The 17,913-nt window shown below is 47.1% G+C and overlaps 1 protein-coding gene across 1 annotated transcript; it reads right to left on the bottom strand.

The window, feature by feature from the left end:
• Window positions 1–3,349: 3,349 nt before the first annotated feature.
• Window positions 3,350–13,380, bottom strand: RAP2C (RAP2C, member of RAS oncogene family). Its single transcript, XM_082488037.1, has 4 exons — window positions 13,303–13,380; window positions 12,808–13,217; window positions 10,701–11,020; window positions 3,350–5,845 (listed from the first exon to the last, which is right to left on the bottom strand). The coding sequence occupies exons 2-3, from the start codon at window positions 13,078–13,080 to the stop codon at window positions 10,742–10,744; spliced, it is 552 nt and encodes a 183-aa protein (XP_082344163.1). The 5' UTR covers window positions 13,081–13,217; window positions 13,303–13,380; the 3' UTR covers window positions 3,350–5,845; window positions 10,701–10,741.
• Window positions 13,381–17,913: the final 4,533 nt, after the last annotated feature.

The following is a 17,913-nucleotide window of genomic DNA, read 5'->3' as shown; positions in this document are numbered from 1 at the left end:
ATGTCACAAACACCAAATATATCTTCTCTTTTCTGTGCTGACCAGATAATTTAAATCTAACGACAAGGCAGATCTTCTAGGGACGTAAAACTGGATGAACTAGTCAGCCTAGAGGAGGGAAAAAAAAGAAAAAAAAATTAACTTGTCTGTTTAGTTTACTGAGTTGCAGTCATTTATCAATTACACCTTCCAGCGGAAGCATAAGAAGTCTAAGTTTAAACCAATTATATTATACCATCTCAAATATATGAAAGATACTAATGCTTTTCACAAACCTGAGAAAGTTTTAACTCTGTTTTTTAGGTTCTAGCCCACTTATTTGTTTACATGCAAGAAGTCCAATTTCAGAATTAGTCTACAACGCTGGTGCATCTGATTCCAGGTAAGTCCAAGCACCTCCCCACCTTTAACCCAGCCCTCCACATTATGCCCCCAGGAAGGAAGTGCTCCGATTACCATTTTTTTTCCGAGGCAAGAATAATCGAGATCACCCAGTAACCGGCAGCATCTCGGAGTCTCAAATCCCACGCAAGCCTAATTACTGCAGATACGATTTGGAGGAAGTCAGTCACTGTTGGGGAGCTGTAACAGCAGGCTCCCATGGAACCAACAGAACACCAAGGAGCGGGGACACACCACAAACCAAACAAACAGCCCGACGGTGAATATTTCTCAGGCTCCTGCAATATGAGAGACTCTTCCCCATCAATTGTTGCAGTTATTGCAATTATTGCTCCAGACTTTTTGGAAGGACTTGAAGAGAACCTCAGCTTTGACACAGAGCACCAAAGAAAGCAAGTAAGGGTTTTTTTTTTTGTTGTTCATTTATTGATTCCATACTAAATACACCGCTTCCATGGAGAACAACAAAGTTCATCCCCTTCAATCTTGCAATCGAACTGTATCTTCGCTGCCAACTGAGCCACCGTAAGCTCAATGCTGCCCTCAGCAGAGCCAACGAACTACTACAGGTAGGACCTGACCTTTGGATTGAACGCTGCTGCTGCTGAAAGTCCACTTTCGGTGCTCCCCATGGCTGTACTGACCAGGCAGAGTTAAAAGTGGCTACTTTAAAAAAAAAAAAAAAAAAAAAAAAAAAGAAACAACCCCAAAAGCCACATTATTTCACTTTCACAGAGCACTGGGCCACCTCATCTCTTGAGAGCGCTCACTCGAAGCTACGGTGGCTCTGCCCGCGCTTCCCCCAGCTGCCGAGAGCGCGGTGACTCACCAAAGCCAGGCGCCTACCAGCAAACCGAGCTACCGGGACTGCTGACTTTTCAGCAGAGATAACTCCAACAGGTCAACGCACATTGTGTTTTAGAACCCGTATCTCATTTTAATTAAGACTAGACACTTCCACCTAGCTTCAAACTGTAATTACAGCCCAGCCTATTAGGGCAGATAACAGCGTACTGCTTGACACGAGGTGTGGCCGGCGGTTCGCCCTCCACCCACGCAGGATCTCTCTTGTACTTCCTCCTCGGGCTGTCCCCACCGCGGGGTTCGTACCCCAGCGCAGCCAGCCAGGCCCGACTCTGCCCTCGTTAACCATTCATTTACGTGGCACCCGTGCTACGTGGGGGAGCGGGGTGGGGAAAACTCCTCCAGTCTCTGCTGCGGTTGGTTCCTGCTCTCCAAACACGCTGGGGGGGGACATACCTGTCCTCTGAGTGCGCGGGGGAAGTGGGACACCGGGGAGCTTTCTGCAGGGCCTGTGCACTTTTATAGCAGGAACTGTTAAATTGAAGAAAAAAAGCTGCCTGTGAAACCCTATCTAGAGACGCCCCCCCTCCCCCCAAAACCAGCTAGCGTGGATGGAAAGCAACACAATGCTGTCACACCTATTTTACGAAGGACGCTACTCAACTACTTGCACAGCAGCAGCCGAGTTCACTCTCAGCACCAAGACTTTTGAAAGATAATGGCCTTAAACATAAATCGGATGTGCTTCCTTAAAACCCCCAACACAGGCTACATTGTACCATCACTTGGAAACAAACCAGCGGTGTAAAGTCGCAGGGACTTTACCGGCAGTATGTGCATTCGATTCCCAGGCTCCGGGTGGGACCAGGAAGCAGCTTGCTTCGTTATGCTGAGTGTCATAAGGAATCGGGAATATTATTGCTCAATTACAGCCTCTTTTAAACCGCATGAGAAAGCGGACTCAGAGAGCGATCAGCCCACTTGTCACATCTCGAAGCAGACCAGTCTGCGGCTGTGTCTGCTACCGCTCACCGACTCCAGTCGGAGCCGTGCACGCTTTGCTCCAGCCTCTCCGCACAGTTAAGGGAAGCATACATTTCCTCCAAGATCATTTAGAGGGGGCAGTCTGCCCTTCTTCTCTGCTATTTTCCTCTTAAGATGGAAACTCCTCCTCCATCTCAGTGAAGGAAGTGTGAGAAGCGTGAACAGGAAGACGAAACAGCGCAGAAACTTACCTACAGGATAAGGCTAGCGCTGTTTGGGCTAGCGGAGCGTGCCGAGTGCGATACGTGGTTTTGCCTCTTCACACATCACTGAGGACTGAAGGTACTACCGTAGCAAGTTTTTCCTAAACTTGAAATCACATTTTACATTAATACATGGCTTGAGTTACAAATGCAGTATTAAAGGTCAGTATCTAAGTTCTGATGAAGATGCACTTTTTGTTCCAGGGCCCAGATGACAATCATTGACTTGGCAAACTCAAGGCTTTTACCGAGCATTTAAGGTAATTGTTATCAAATAGCTTTGGGCACTCTCAGCTGGAAGGTTTTCTAGAAAAAAAAATAAAAATCTTCTGCCCGTCCTGCGGCAGAGCTCCAGGAGTGCTTACTTGGCCAGTGCGGCAGAAAGATGACAGTTCCGGATTGATATGGCGGAGAGCAGCTACAGCAGCACTGTAAAATGCCGCCAGGACCCACAGCCACTGCCGTCTTCACACACACAAAAGCCTACGTGAAAAATAAGAACTTTAAAGACTTGGACAAGACAAACTTGTTCTGAACAAAGCTTTGTCAGAGCAGCCTGTGAGGAGAGGCACCGTGGCTGCTTTGAAGGGGCTCCCCAGCTCCCAGAGGAGTCCCTGCCTCGCGCGGGAAGGTAACGCACAGCCCTCGCTCCCCTCCTCTCTACTCGGAGCACCTCACACCACCAGTTTGACACCCAGTCTGGGCACAGTTGCGCACCCCGTTCCCCTCCCCCCCAAGCCAGAAGAAGTCATTCATGACAATTCAGATGTGGTTACTATGTTTAGAATAACCAGTACCTCAAAAGAGAGGGGGGGGGGGGAAAAAAAAAAAAAAAAGCAGCAGCTTGTCAGCCCACTTAAAGAAACTGAACATAGACTAGTCACCCCAGGTTGGTAATACAGGTATCTATTTTATTAAAAAAGTTACAAACAGGTGGACTGTAGGGTTGTCTTACAAAATGACAAGAATGAATTCTACTGGAAAAAATTTTTTACAAAGCATTATAGGTAATTGTTCCATTTTTGCACTTGTTATTCCAGATTTCACCTATCACTGATAAAGATACAGTACATTAGATACATGATGTTAGGTTACATTTTTATTTGTAGAGCCCTACTGCAGTGATTTGAACAACTCCTAAACAGATGCCATAGTAAAGACAATACATATTGCATTTATTATTAGCCTCTTACTCTAATAAGCAACTTCACATGCAATCTATTGAGGAAGCCTAAATTAACTTTTGGTCCCTTTTTCCCCCCAAAGTGTGCTGAAGAAACCATCTCTCGTTTTCCCAGTCCTGTCACTCTAAGCTAGTTCAAGTTTTTTAAAGTTTTTTTTTCTTTTTTTTTTTTTTTTTGTGCTGAGGTCAATGAAAATGAACACTGGTTTGATAACTACCCATAGGAATGAAGCACTGATTAATATTAACCAACTTTTTCCCCCTTACACAAAGGAAAACTAAGATCTTTATGAATTACTTTTTTTTTTTTCCCCTATTACTTCCTTACAACCTACGAAAAAGATCAACAACCACCACTTAAAAAAAAAATCTACTTTGAATACAAGGTTTGGTTTAATTTTGATATTAAAGTGCAAACCTAAGCATTAGCCTCAGCCTGTTTATAAAGTTTGTACAAACAGGGGGAAAAAAAAAAATAATATTCAAGTAACCCCACAGGAAAAAAAATCAGTTGTTTCGATACCCAAGCAGAAAACCTGGTGTCCTCTTCTTTTCAGGATTCAAATTTAACACTGAATGTAGACTCAGAATCTTTATTTCTGCTAACACTGTAAAGTCAGCCTGCATTATTACCAATAAAACACATTAATGTTGAGATACTGTACCGGTGATCTTTTATTGTTTTAAATGCCATCATCCACAATACAATTTGTGAGTTTTAAACTGCTTAACCTCATATATCCATCACTGCTTTTACTGGAGCTTTTCTCAAAGTTATTTAGCTATTACACGGAAAGAATGTACATTTCTAGAAGCATGTTCAAATGACTAAAGCTGGGCTCCTAAAAACCTAGAACTTTGGTGCAGTAGGTGAGCTGCAGTTATTAAATTTCTGCAAAAAAAAAAATTACACATTTTAAACCACTGCTAGAAAAAGCTCTCATGTATGCAACATGTTAATAAAACTGAACAAAAAAAAAATCATCTGTTCTTTGTACATTTTCATTCTGCTCTTTATACCTGTGTTATTGTTAAATTTTTCAAGTATTCAGAGAAAATGTTGATCAGGTAAACAATAAGGAAGGCAATGGCTGTTTAAAGCACTCTTGCAGTTAGTATCACTGAAACCTGGTGCTTTTCCCCTTGTTACACCAACTTGTCTCTAATATCAAACTTGTTTACTGGGAAAAAAAAAAACACACAACTAAAAAGCAATTTGTGACAGTGCAAGAAAAACATTAACAAATATTGCTTTAAAATATTATTCAGAAAGACAAATATTAGAAACTATAAAATGTAAAGTGATCTTATTTGCATTAGATTTACATGTGCAGAGGTCTACTAGATGTCTCTTAATGTGCCAGGCAAAGCTGAGCTGACTGACTAGGCATACAGCCGATTTTGAAGGATACATTATCCCTTTTCAAAGGCATAAAGAAGCTATTTGTAAACAAGCAAGTTTAGAAACTCAGTAGAAGGAAAAGTGTGCTGCCATTTTTCAATGCTACAATTGTCATTTTTGATTAAATGAGTTTAAGGAACCCACGATTGCAAGAAAAGAAACATCAGCTGGAGACTTTACATCCCATTCCAAGCAATCCCTATTGTCAAATCCAATCAGTCACAAACACAGTATCGCAGCTGCATTTGCCAAGAAAAGGGATACTACATCCATAGAACAGAGGTGCCTTCAGTATCTTTTCATGACACTGTCACACGTAAACAAAAAGTCTCAAAGAATGACCAACTACATTGTAGGAGAAAACTTTGCAAATAGACATAAGCACTGATGCGAGGTAATATACAGAAGTAACCATTTGTTTAAGGCTCAATTTATTCTCCATTAAAACTCTCTTCTTTTAAAAGGCATTGAGTAGGTAATACTGAGTTTAAGTATTTAATAAATACAAGTTCAGAAATTGATTAAAGAAATCAATTAAAATATTAAAAATGAACTCTTGCATATTAGCCATTATATGAACTTAGAAAGCTATAAAAGGACTGATAGATAAAGAACAGATTTTTAAACTTATGGTAAACATGCTAAGCATTCCGATTAAGGTGTGTGGATCCTGGAGGCCACCGACCTTATGCACTTAGATGTATGGCAATGTGCTGTAATAGAGACAGGTTTACCAAGGCTCAGCTCTGCAACCTGGGCTGAAAGTTCTCCAAAGCAGCATCTGTGCAAGTTTCCTCTGAGTTTTATCTGCAATTTAAACAAAATAACTCATGAAAGCCATATTCAATACAGATTCAAAGCGAACTCAGCCCCTCCCACAGCGCAGAACAGCCAGTTTTGCGTACCGAGCTCCTAAGCACTGCTTTACACAGTGGCATTCTCAAAGTTCTCCTCCTCTAACTCCGGTAATACAAGAGGCAAGCAGGTAACAACTCATTGCTATGAACTTTGTAATAGCTGCCCCTGTGGGCTACTAAATTGCTTCTAAAGATCTGAAACAGTGAAGAAATTTAAGTTTTCCTGTACGCGCACTAGGCTTTGCACTGGTAGTAAGGAGGGACAGAACTGTATGCCACTGTTCTCAACCAAGCACAAGGAGCGCTGTAACAAGTAGTGTTACCAATGTGACCAATAAATCTTCCTATTTCTGATAACTTGCTTGCATTTCACAAGATTTATCTGCAGAGATATCCTAAAAGCTTCGGTCAAAGCTCAAAGCCTGTAAAAAACACCTGTCCTTCATATGCACATGCATGCACTTCATAGAAGCTTGATCCTTGGCTTCTCAGGGATTTTGATGAGTCTTCCCTATTCCTGAAGTCATTTCTTCAAAGGAGTCAGGACCTCATGTTGTCTACTGTACTGGTTCCTCTCAGCTGTTGTTTTGCTCTCAATTAACAATTTGTCACGACAGAGTGCTCCGACACAGCCAGGGTTCCTCTTCTTGCCTAACAACTGGTTACCCCCAACGTTCGGGGCACTACTCCCGTACTGACAGGAGCAGACAGCCAGGTTTCTCTTGCTTGTTTGCATGTTTTCTAACAGCAATTCTCACCCAGTCTGGTGGGCACGTGTACCCCCCCCCACACCATTGCTGGTCCACGAGTTTCAGATGGGGAGGGTCCCTGTGCTGTCAAGACAGCAAACAAACATTCGGCTTTTAAGGGGGAGGGATTAGACCTGTTTTATCTTTGCTTACAGCAGAGGCAAACCATTTACAGTGCAACTCCTCATCCTACCAGAGTTAGATCCATCCCAAAACTTAACCTATATCCAGCATCCAGTGCTGTATCCAGCAAAAAATTCCTGGGGATAGCAAGAACAGAGAAAGCAAGTAACAGTATTTTCCTCCACCTGCTCTTTCAGCGTCCCTGTATTTGCAGGTTAGGGACCTCCCAATTCAGATTTGTCATCTTTCCATTTAACTTGTGCATAGTTACTACAATTAGCACCATATAGTACCTTATCCAACTTCACTTGCCCGTGAAATTTCTATAGCACTCTCTAGTGTCTTCTGAGAGCAGGCAGGAGAGAAGGGGATGTTAGACAACCTAGTGGGATAAATTTGTCTGTGTTGCACAGCCTCACAGACCAGAAGACAGTATACTTTCAGTTTTTATCCACAGAGAAGAGTACTCTTCCTTCAATGCTTTCTAATATCAGTTACTCATGGAGGGGACCAAAACCGCTAATCAGCATCAGTCTTTCACCCCAATATTACAGTGTTCCCAATCCGACTAAGGACCTCTACAGAAAACCTTTAACACACCAGCAGGGTAATAGGTGCCAGATTTTAAAGAAGATTTAAATACAAACCGCTTCCATTCTGAAAATTCCAGAGAAATACTAGAGCAAGGAACAGAGAGCGGCTACTGGAAATCTCACATCTCTGAATGCAATAATGAGATGACCAAAGACCATTGCAGAAGCAGGAAAGGGGAGGGGGGGAAACAGGATGCAAGAACAACACACATTTTTAAAAGGAACTATGGGTTATCCTGGTTATGTAGCTACGTTCCATCCTTCATTTCACCCAAGGCAGCTGACTGGAACACTAGTTTAAGCAAGTGCTACTCAAAAATGTCATGAAAGAACCTACACAACCTCATACTTGACTGATATGTTGAGGTATCAGTGGTACCTACAAGTCAGACCCCAAAACAGCCTTAGATAAAGCCAGGTCCAGCGTATAATCCATCTGCCACCCCTCCCATTGGTTTCTCCATCAGAACTGTAGAGACACAAACTGTTTCTACGTACTTCATTCTGAACTAACTGGTCCAGACCAAAGACTCCTCCTGGACACAGATAGGCAACGGAACTCCGAGGAGATGAGGATTATATTAGGACAGAGCTATAGTCGAAGCACACTTCCTACACATCGGTTTACAGACAGCTGGTTCCACTTCCTCAGTTTCACTTTGCCTAGGAGGGGTCACTGCTAAAGCAGCTGTTTGAGAAGCAGCAATTGTTCCCAGGATGACAGATAAGCAGAAGAAGAATTACAGAGCTGATTACAGCTATCACAAGACACCATCAGCAGCTCTCCTACACTACAGCACATCAGACAGAAATTAGCAGGCAGCAAAGGTTTATCATAAAGTTAATGAGATCCTACACCTACTCAATCAAAGAACAAGGATAGAGTGGGAGCCAGGAAGAAGAAAATATCCCAGAAGTGTGAGGCTGAAATGAAAGATAGGGAGCACGAAGCCTGTGAAGAGCCATGACAAGTAATAGAAGTTCCAGACACAGTAAGATCTGGACTGAATAAGAAGCTGCTTCGGGAGGAAAGACTTACTTGTTCGGCACAGGTGACAAGATTATACTGGGCAGAAGCAGCATCTCCTAGAAGCAAGGAAGTATTTTGCTGCTAGAGGCTTGATGTGGTATTATGAGCTAGGCAGAATGAAGGAGAGGAAATTTGTATTACAGAAGCTTAGGATCCTCTATCTCAAGAGATCACAAAGACACAAGAATACAGATGTTTCTTCTGAAGGAAGAGCATGCTTTGCTTAGGAAACTCAAATCTAGGCATAAATTAGGATTCACAGGACTAACATATGGCCCTCTCCCCCACCTCAATTTCAACTTTAAGATGAAACTTGATATTTAATGCTAAATCCAGAACCGCCCAGGTTACAAAGAAGCTGCCCTTAGAAGTAACCGATTCTGGAAGTAAAAATTTCATGGGTAACGGGCCTGATTTTGTCAGAGTTGAAGACAGCAAACTGCACAAGATGAACCACTAGTAACCCAAGGCATTGCCATAACCTTTGGCAGGATACTTTAAGTCCAGATACTCTCATTTGTGAAGCTGCCTTAGAACTAGCTGAAACTTTGCACTACCGTAAGTGACTCAAGATACTAATCCTGTAAGCACTTAGTTAAAAAAGCAGAAATTCCTTTGATTTACTCCTTCCTATAACCCTATAAGGCTCTGCAGGTGTTAGGGATTAGCGTACAAGGCAAGACTTTAGCCGTGTTTTTCTCTGCAGTTTGCTCACCTTTCAGCAAGCAAAGCTTGAACTTACACGCACCGCTTACATGATGACAGCAGGCTTTCCTTATTTCACAGAACTAGAGATAAAAACATTGTGTATTATCTTTAGTATGACAGCACTAGGGTCATGACTATCTTAAATTTCACATTCACAGAGCACTTGATAGCAATCTCAAAGACAAGCTTTGAGACTTCACTCTCTAACCCTGCACTCAAGATTAAAGAGTACAAAGCTTCCAGTAATAACCTATTTTCCCTCGTCACTCAGACACAAAAAACGCCTTTGACTCAAGCAAGAGTTACTAACATGGCAGTCAGAGCCTAAGCCTCAATCACTGCAGCTGTCAAGAGGGGCAGTTCTTTCCCCTGAATTTTAAGGTCCTCCCTCATCCCTGCACCTGCCCTCAGAGACCACATCGAGTTGTTTGCCAAGACAGGTCCAACACACAACTGAAGCTCTGATGGACCAGATGGCTGCACACAGAGCATACCAGTGATGTAGAAGAACCCTTTTGAGTAACATGGATTCAAGCAGATTGTGAAACTAGACCCGCAAAGGCTACGAGGAAAAGGAAGAGCTGTGAGAGCCCAGAACCATCTTGCACAGGAATGACAGCGCTGCTGTGTGCTGGGAAGGAGCAAATCCATTTACACAATCAGGTGAAAAAGGTACTGAAAAAGACCACCACATGTGTGAAGGGCCAAGAGCAGATACCCTTGAGGGAAAAAAAAAAAAAAAAAAAAAAAAAAAAAAAGTCAAAGCAATACCCAGACAGGGGAAGCTGCCCCTCTGAACACTGCACTCTTGCCACACCTCTTATGAGTCACTGGGAAAGAGTCGTACATTGGGAAGCCATTTTATAGCGTGTTCTCTGCTCTGGCAATTTTAGATGAAGAGCACTTTGCACATGTACATGTGGGCTTCAAGCCACTCCTCACAACTCAGGGTGGTTCTCTTTCAAACTTATTTCACTGATAAGGCAGAAGCCTACACTAACTACATTCAGTTTCTGTACCATAGAATTTTTCTGTGTGTTTTGTGTTTGTGTGTTGGTTTTGGGGGTTTTTTTTTTGGTTGGTTTTTTTTTGGTTTGGGGTTTTGTTGTTTTTTTTCCTTGTTGTTTTGTTTTTTTTTTTTTTTTAAACAAGCTTGAAGTCTTCTCAGCAAAACTATTGGGAAACTTGGTCGCAATAATCCCATTGAACTCCAAGGTAATTCCCATTACTTGAAAATAATTCAGACACCAACTACAACCAGTGATGAAACCCACTGCAACATCACAAAACATTATTAAGGATAATGTATTATCAAATACAGCACTGAGAGTCAAAATAGGTGCAGATGAGATCATATAATTCGTCTCATTGTAAAATTACTGCAAGTAAATGCAATGTTCCCTGACTAACCCTACTGAAGTAACGCAAGAAGTCCCTTTGACTCCAGTAATCATATGCAAGCGAATACACAAGCCTCCACCTCCTTTGAAGGAAGGCTATCTCCAGGTTAGACTGCTTAATTTCAGACTCGCTGTCACACTTCATCTGCTTACTTAAACAGCACGCTTATGCACCTCAATTAGTTATGACTGTTCCACCAACCTGCTCTGTATGGCCATGATTGAGGTTTTTCTTAATTTCTCTCACTGGACGATGCAAGTTGTACAACACTGATCTTGTTTTTCAGGCAGGGAGGCATAGTTCATTTGCCTGACGATCTCAGCAAACAGTTCATCCACCATTGTTTTGCTCTTGGCTGATGTTTCCATGAAGGGACAGCCCCACTCCTGAGCCAGGGCTCTGCCTTCTGCAGATAAGACCTCCCTCTCCGACTCCAGATCCACTTTATTCCCCACTAGGATCAGAGGAACTTTCTCGTATCTCTTCACCCGGACAATCTGGTCCCTCATCGGCTTGATGTCCTGATCAAACAATCCAATCGGTTAGTACATGTCAGTAGGCACATAAAATTGCTATATAACCACCACAGAAGCACATTTTAATAACCCTCATGTGCAACTGAGCATTCAAAATACATTAGAAGCCTTCTTAAATTCATGCAGATCTAGAACTTGGAGGAAGCTCACTGCCTATCTTTAATAAAAGTTAATTTTATATAAATGCATGCACATTTTATAAAATGTATGCGTGTATACAAACAGAAAGCGACTACTGTGCTTGTAAGATTAGAGACTTTTGGTTCAGCTAGGGGAAGATACAGCACAGCTGCTTTAAAAGCTGATTTCAGTTTTCTGAAAAAATTGTCTCAAGTCTAACGACCTGCAACATTAGCAGTAGCATGCCATTACACAATCATTTAGGAAGCTTGTATTTAGTTTACAGCTTGAGAAAGCTAGTAATTTAAATAAAGTCTTCTCACTTCTCAAACGCTTAGAATAATTCATTGTGAACACATTTAATCACAGGTAAGTAACCAAATTAGATGCTGTAAAGAGATTTTATTACCTAGAGATGCATTTATTCAAGTCTGAGCTAACATTGGGAGTTTACACTTGAAAGTCTGAGTCAGCCTCCTCTGCCCCCTGAGTGTTTTAAGTTACTATCAGTACTACTAAGTTCTACAAATTCTTGCATAGTTCTGAGACAAAACAATTAAGTGTTTGAAGTTACCACTGTGTAAAAGAACTGCAGAGAGTGGTTTACACCTACGGGCTTCGGAGTAAACATGCCACAGACAGACAAGAATAATTAAATATTAACAGGGTGGATTACTAACTGTATGCCCCTTCCTCGAATAATGGGGACTCGCTGGTCCCCAAAACAAGCGAAAACGAGGGGAGAAGCATCCCAATGTCATTGCTGTTGTTTTCCAAAGAAAGCATGTCTTCAGTTTGTACAGCTAAGGCCTCTGCTAAGATAAAGTTTAGCCTTCAGCAGAAGCAATCACACTGCTTCAGTGGGGGTGTGCAAGGTTTTGCCAAGCAGCTGGAATACACCCAACTCAGCAACTGAAGCCAACGCAGTAGTTGCAAATCCCTACGCTGCATGCAGTGCTGCTAAATCCACTTATTCCCCACAAATAATGCCTCATTTCTAGAAGCAGCTTAGACCAGTTACTGGCTGAGATATTTCCATTTTTTGGGAGAGTTTTAATAGTAGAAATTAAATCCAGATCCACAAATTATCGCATATGGTTTACTTCTCTCCAGTACACCACCTACACTGTGAAAGCATCGAGCTTACACTGGACAGGAATATATTTTGGGGGAGGGGGCGGAAAATAGCAGCTTACTTAACAAGTCACAACTGCAGAACAATAAGACTCTCTTCATGACCAACTGAAGAAACGAGGCTTTTAAGAAGAGAGGGGGGGAAAGGGAAGTCTCAATTTTCATATCGAGTGATTTCTTCATAAAAGGGGACTGCCAAAAGATTTCTGTTGGGGAAGTGGGAGCGGGTCATTGTTCTCCACCACTGCGTGGGATTTAACAATGGTGGCACCCTGATAAGTACCTGCAGAGCAAGCAGTTTTCCATCAGGAAGCAGGGCGGGTAAACTCGCTTTCAAGCCGGGCATTTTCATTTTTTGCCCCTTGGGAGCTAAAGGGTTTATTCCAGGCATGGCTAACCCTAAAACTTCCTCCTCGGCCCAACGCTTTCCCCATGGCTGAGGAGGGGACGCGGGGGGAGGGGGAGGTGGTGCAGCCGCCTCCCCCGCCCCAGCGGGCCCTGGGCCCGGGCGAGGTTACCTGGAAGGACTGCTGGTTGACCAGGCTGTAGACGAGGATGAAGCCCTGGCCGTTTTTGATGTAGAGATCGCGCATGGAGGCGAACTGCTCGGTACCCGCCGTGTCGAGGATCTCCAGCACCGAGGGGGACGAGTCCACCTCGATCTCCTTGCGGTAGAAGTCCTCGATGGTGGGGTCGTACTTCTCGATGAAGGTCCCGGTGACGAACTGCACCGTCAGGGCGGACTTCCCCACCCCCCCGCTGCCCAGCACCACCACCTTGTACTCCCGCATCGGGACCCGCAGCCGCTCGCCGCTCCCCCGCCGGGCCCGCCGCCGCGGCCCAGGCCTAGGGCAGGCGGCAGCGCGGCCCTCGCATAGCCCCGGCCCGCCTGAGGAGAAGGGCGAGGCCCCGCTGCTCCCGCGCCGTCCTGAGAGGGGGGAAGAGACAGCCGTTAGGGCCCGGCCCAGCCCAGCACCGCCGCCGCCCCGCTCGGCTCGGCTCCGCTCTCTTACCGCCGCGCCTCACTCCATCCCGCCGCGCCTCAGCCGCGGGAACCGCCCGGCAGCGGCCGCCCCCGCCCGGAAGGGTTATGCTGCGGCACACCGGAGGCGCGCGCGCGCCCCTCCCCGCCGGCCACTTCCGGCGCCCAAGCTGACCACGCCCCACGACGTCATGCGTCACCGCCCGGACGCTTTGACTGCGGCGACGCCGGGCGCGTAGGGGACGGTGGGGCGGACTCGCCCCATTATGGCGGCCGCCGGCAGGGGTAGGCGGGCAGGTGGGCCGCAAGCTGGGCAGCCGATCTGGCGTCCCCCTCCGGCGCCTGAGTGGAGCCTTCCGGCTTATAAATCGTTCTTAATGGCGGCACAAAATTCCTTAAAACAGGCGGTTTCTCTCCAGGAGCGCGGTGCTCGCCGCTCGTTAACGTGGGAAAGGCCCACCTGGGGGAGGGCCGGGGTTCGGGAAGGAAGGGGGCGAGGGCCGGTGCGGCAGCGGCCTGGGGTGAATGGGGGGCAGGAAAGCCCCCCCCCCCGGCGTTTTCCTTGGCCGGTGCACGAAGTGGCTTTCAAAAGGTGTTATTTCTACTTAAAAGCTGTGTCCTGTATCCCTGCGGCTCCCCGGCTGCGGCAGGAGGCACCGGATCGCGCCCCGTGGCTGGTCGGCTCTTTCGCAGACGTTTGGGGTTTTCCTCCCGTTTTGATTTCCCCCCTCCGACCCAGCATGAGAAGGCTCCCAGAACCGGCCCCGTCCCCCCCCACCCCCCACCCCTCCCGCCTCCCCCGGGGCGCTGGGGCGCTGCCGCCGGCCGGCAGCAGGGGTCAGCAAGGGACCGAGCAGCGGCGGAGCCGCCTGGGGGCCTCGGGGAGCGGGCGGTGCCCTCCTGCCCGGCCGCACAGGGCGCGCCGGGAGTCGGCCCTGAATTCCCCTCCGTCAGTGAATTTCACCCCTTGATAAGAGGAAGTTATTAGAAAATAAATAGCTGTCTTCTTTCTACGATAAAATCCCTCGGTCACTTCAGACCCGACTTGATCGTTTCATAGAAGGATAGAATGGTTTGGGTTGGAAGGGACCTTGAAGATCACCCAGTCCCACCCCCTGCCCTGGGCAGAGCCACCTCCCCCCAGCCCAGGTTGCTCCCAGCCCCGTCCAACCTGGCCTTGAACACCTCCAGGGATGGGGCAGCCACAGCTTCTCGGGGCACCCTGCGCCAGGGGCTCACCACCCGCACAGGGAAAAATTTCTTCCTAATATCTTGTCTAAATCTCTCCTCTTTCAATGTAAAACCGCTCCCCTCCCTGATCCAGAGTCCCTCCCCGGCTCTCCTGGAGCCCCTTTAGGCACTGGAAGGAGCTCTGAGGTCTCCCCGGAGCCTTCTCCAGGCTGACCCCCCCCACCTCTCCCAGCCCGTCCTCCCAGCAGAGGGGCTCCAGCCCTCCCAGCATCTCCGGGGCCTCCTCTGACCCCGCTCCAACAGCTCCGTGTCCTTCTGCTGTGGGGACCCCCCGAGCTGGAGGCAGCACTGCGGGGGGGTCTCCCCAGAGCTCAGCAGAGGGGCACAATCCCCCCCCTCGCCCTGCTGGCCACGCTGCTGGGGATGCAGCCCAGGGTGCTGGTGCCTTTCTGGGCTGCGAGCGCCCGTTGCTGGCTCAAGTTGAGCTTCTCATCTGCCATCACCCTCAGGTCCTTCTCCCCAGGGCTGCTCTCCAGCCATTCCCCACCCAGCCTGGAGTTGTGCTTGGGATTGCCCCCAGCCATGTGCAGGACCCTGCACTTGGCTTTGTTGAACCTCATGAGGTTCTCCCACAGGCCCACCTCTCCAGCCTGTCCAGGTCCCTCTGGATGGCATTCCATCCCTCCAGCATGTTGACCGCACCACACAGCTTGGTGTCATTGCCAAACTTGATGAGGCCACTCGATCCACAAAAGCATTCCCACCCATAGGAGAAGCTGCCCTCTAATCTAACCAAATTTGTTCCTGGGCACTAGGCCACTGCTTCTCAAAAGTCTGCAGAATTTCAGCAGATACGTGTGAGATGCAGGATTTGTCCCTTTCCTTTGTGCATCTCCTCTTTGGTTGCAAGTCTGAGGCAGACACAGCTGTCTGTCTGCGTTGTGTCCATCCCGTGCTTCCAGCAGGTCCTAGAGCGGTGCCTGCTCATGCCTAAGCGTCACCCAAAGATGCGGGTAAGGTACTGTAGAGGGGTGGCTCTGCTTGTGGCTGTTTTCGCAAATAGCATTATTTTATTCACTTTCTTTCCATAAAGAGAGTATGTCCATTATGCGGAAAGCTCAGTGAGGACTTTTAGCCGCCAGAACAAATCTTACATAAATTACGCCAAATCTGAGTTACTCTTCTTTATTACGTGTAAGTAATAACCCCTCTCCTTCCTTTGCCATCGCCTCCAAAATTGTTTTGTCGAGTGAATTGCTGGCATGAGACAGACATGCCTGGATGGAAGATGCTTATGTGGCTGGTGAATCAGCTCAAACCTGTAAAAAGGTGAGCATTAAAACAGGCTGTCTTCAACCCTATTATAAATCATGAGTAGTTGCAAAGCACCTAATGCACTCAAGGTGCTCAGGATAAAGGAAAGATGCTGTAGGAGCTTCCCATCTAATCTTAACCGTGACACAATCAGCGACAGTGACAAATAGGGGGGAGGGAGAAAAGGGGCAAGGGAGGATGAGGGTGACAATAATGAGATTACACGGTCACTTAGGTTCATTATGTGCATGCCTTTGTGGCATTGCCGGTCCATTATGTTTGCCATGGGTTGAGGAATGACTAAGGGAGAGGAACTGGGGCAAAGAGCACAGCGATGGGGCAAACCGAAGAAAAAAAACAAATACATTTTGGTACAATTTGACTTAACCAGCGATGCCTCACTCCCGGGCTGACTGGACAGCCCAAGGGGATGGGTGCGGGATTGGGAACCTGGATTTTTTTCCTCCGACTCCCTGGTACATAATCAGTATCGGTTTAGATTCTGGGAGATTTCTTTCTCAGCTTACGGCCCTTTATACCTGGCCTTACATGTCTACAGCTGAAAAAAAAAAAAGGCTGATGCCAAAGTTCATTATTCTTAAGGCGAGTCATTCCCTTCGTTAAACAGTTTGCTCAGCTATTGCACTGCCTTGGACGCTGCCATGGACTTGGAGCCGCAAAAATAGCTGGTGATGTAAAAGGTTTAGAAACTCTGGGTGGGAATAGCTGCTTCTGCCATAAATGGCCAAGCCCTGAGCCGGCCACGCAGGGCACCTCCTGTCGATACCGCCGCTCTGCCACTGCTGTCACCACCTCTGTACCATACCGGTGAGGTGTGGCATACCCCAGGTCAAAGGTCTGATTTAATCTCTGCTGCCACTTTCTCCCTGGCTCCCGCCAAGGAGAAAGGTGCAGGGCTCAGTCCTCCGTGCTGCCCCAGGAGGGTTTGCTCTCTCTCAGCAAAATAAACCTCCCAAATGAGCATCGGGGCAGGATTTGACTGCTGCCAGAGCGGCTCTGTGCTGTTGATGGCCTCAGCTGCTCCATGCCATGCCCGCAGCCAGCAACAATCAAGCAGGCTCTTATTAAATTAACCTGCTAAGGCACAGATCCTGCAGGGACGTTGGTGGAACAGACAGATGGCACAAGCAGGGGCCAGGAAGAATTGCGATCCCCATCTCACCAACGTGAGGGATGAATCCTGCCTGGCGCTGTGTCCAGCAGAGAGGCAAGAGGGAGGGCAGGCAGCACCCCGTCCTGCAGAACCAGCCCCGAGAGGCGGCAGAGGGGCATCCCCCAGCTTGGGAAGGAGCGAGGGCTCTGGAGCATCTCCTACGGATGCCAGCGTGGGATGGCACCACCTCCCCACCCCAGCCACGGTGCGGATCCTGCCGCTGCCTCTTGCAGGCTGTCCACGCGTCGTTATCGACCGGCTCGCTGCTGTGACTCACTCTGTCTGCCTGAGCTATAAACCAGGCTCTTCTCCGCCAGGAAGCCTCCATCAGGCTGCCGAGTGAAGGCGGCTGGGTAGACGCGGAGCAGCCTGGATTTCACCTAAGTTACCGTCTAGCTGGGCACATCATTTGCGTAAATACATGCAAAACCAGCTTAAGACCCAGTGTCGTTTCTTCTCCGCCTCTTCCAGCGGCTTTGCTAATCCACTTATCGTGCCTTATGGTGCTCAGCGTGTAAGCTGCGGGGTAGGGACTGGCTCCTCGGGGCTGCTCTCCCATGCGGCTCTTTCCAGGTGGTCCTGTCGTACCTGTCGCGTAACTGTAATGCCAGCTTTCGATTTCAGCTCCGTCAGATTACAGTGAGATATGTCTTAGGGGCTGGATGTGTTCGCCTGGCCCAGACTCCTAATTCTGGGGCTGTTTCAGGCAGTACGACCTGCAGAGATACTTGCCTTCTTTGCCAGCCTTTCCTGCCAAAGTGGAGATGACTCACAGGCAAATTCCGAGGACCTTTCTCAGAAATTTCTTACTTCTGCCACCCGTCAGCTTTTAGCCATTACTTTAGCAGCACTAAAAGGCACGCTGGCGCTTAAAAAAAAAAAAAGGAAAAGGACGTTTTCCAAAGCAATTACTGATTCTGGGGCAGAAGTGGGGCTGCACTGAATTATAATTGATACAACAAG

This window comes from Vanellus vanellus, assembly GCF_965231255.1.
Source record: "Vanellus vanellus genome assembly, chromosome: 10".
Classification (NCBI taxonomy): Eukaryota; Metazoa; Chordata; class Aves; order Charadriiformes; family Charadriidae; genus Vanellus; species Vanellus vanellus.
The sequence above is the reverse complement of the archived record's forward strand: the minus strand, read 5'-3'. Positions and strand labels throughout refer to the sequence as shown.

Excerpts from the sequence above, each read along its gene's own strand:
- RAP2C (XM_082488037.1), bottom strand. The coding sequence starts at position 13,080 with ATGCGGGAGTACAAGGTGGTGGTGCTGGGCAGCGGGGGGGTGGGGAAG. Across the intron at positions 11,021-12,807 it reads TCAACCAGCAGTCCTTCCAG|GACATCAAGCCGATGAGGGA; the intron begins GTAACCTCGCCC and ends TTGTTTGATCAG.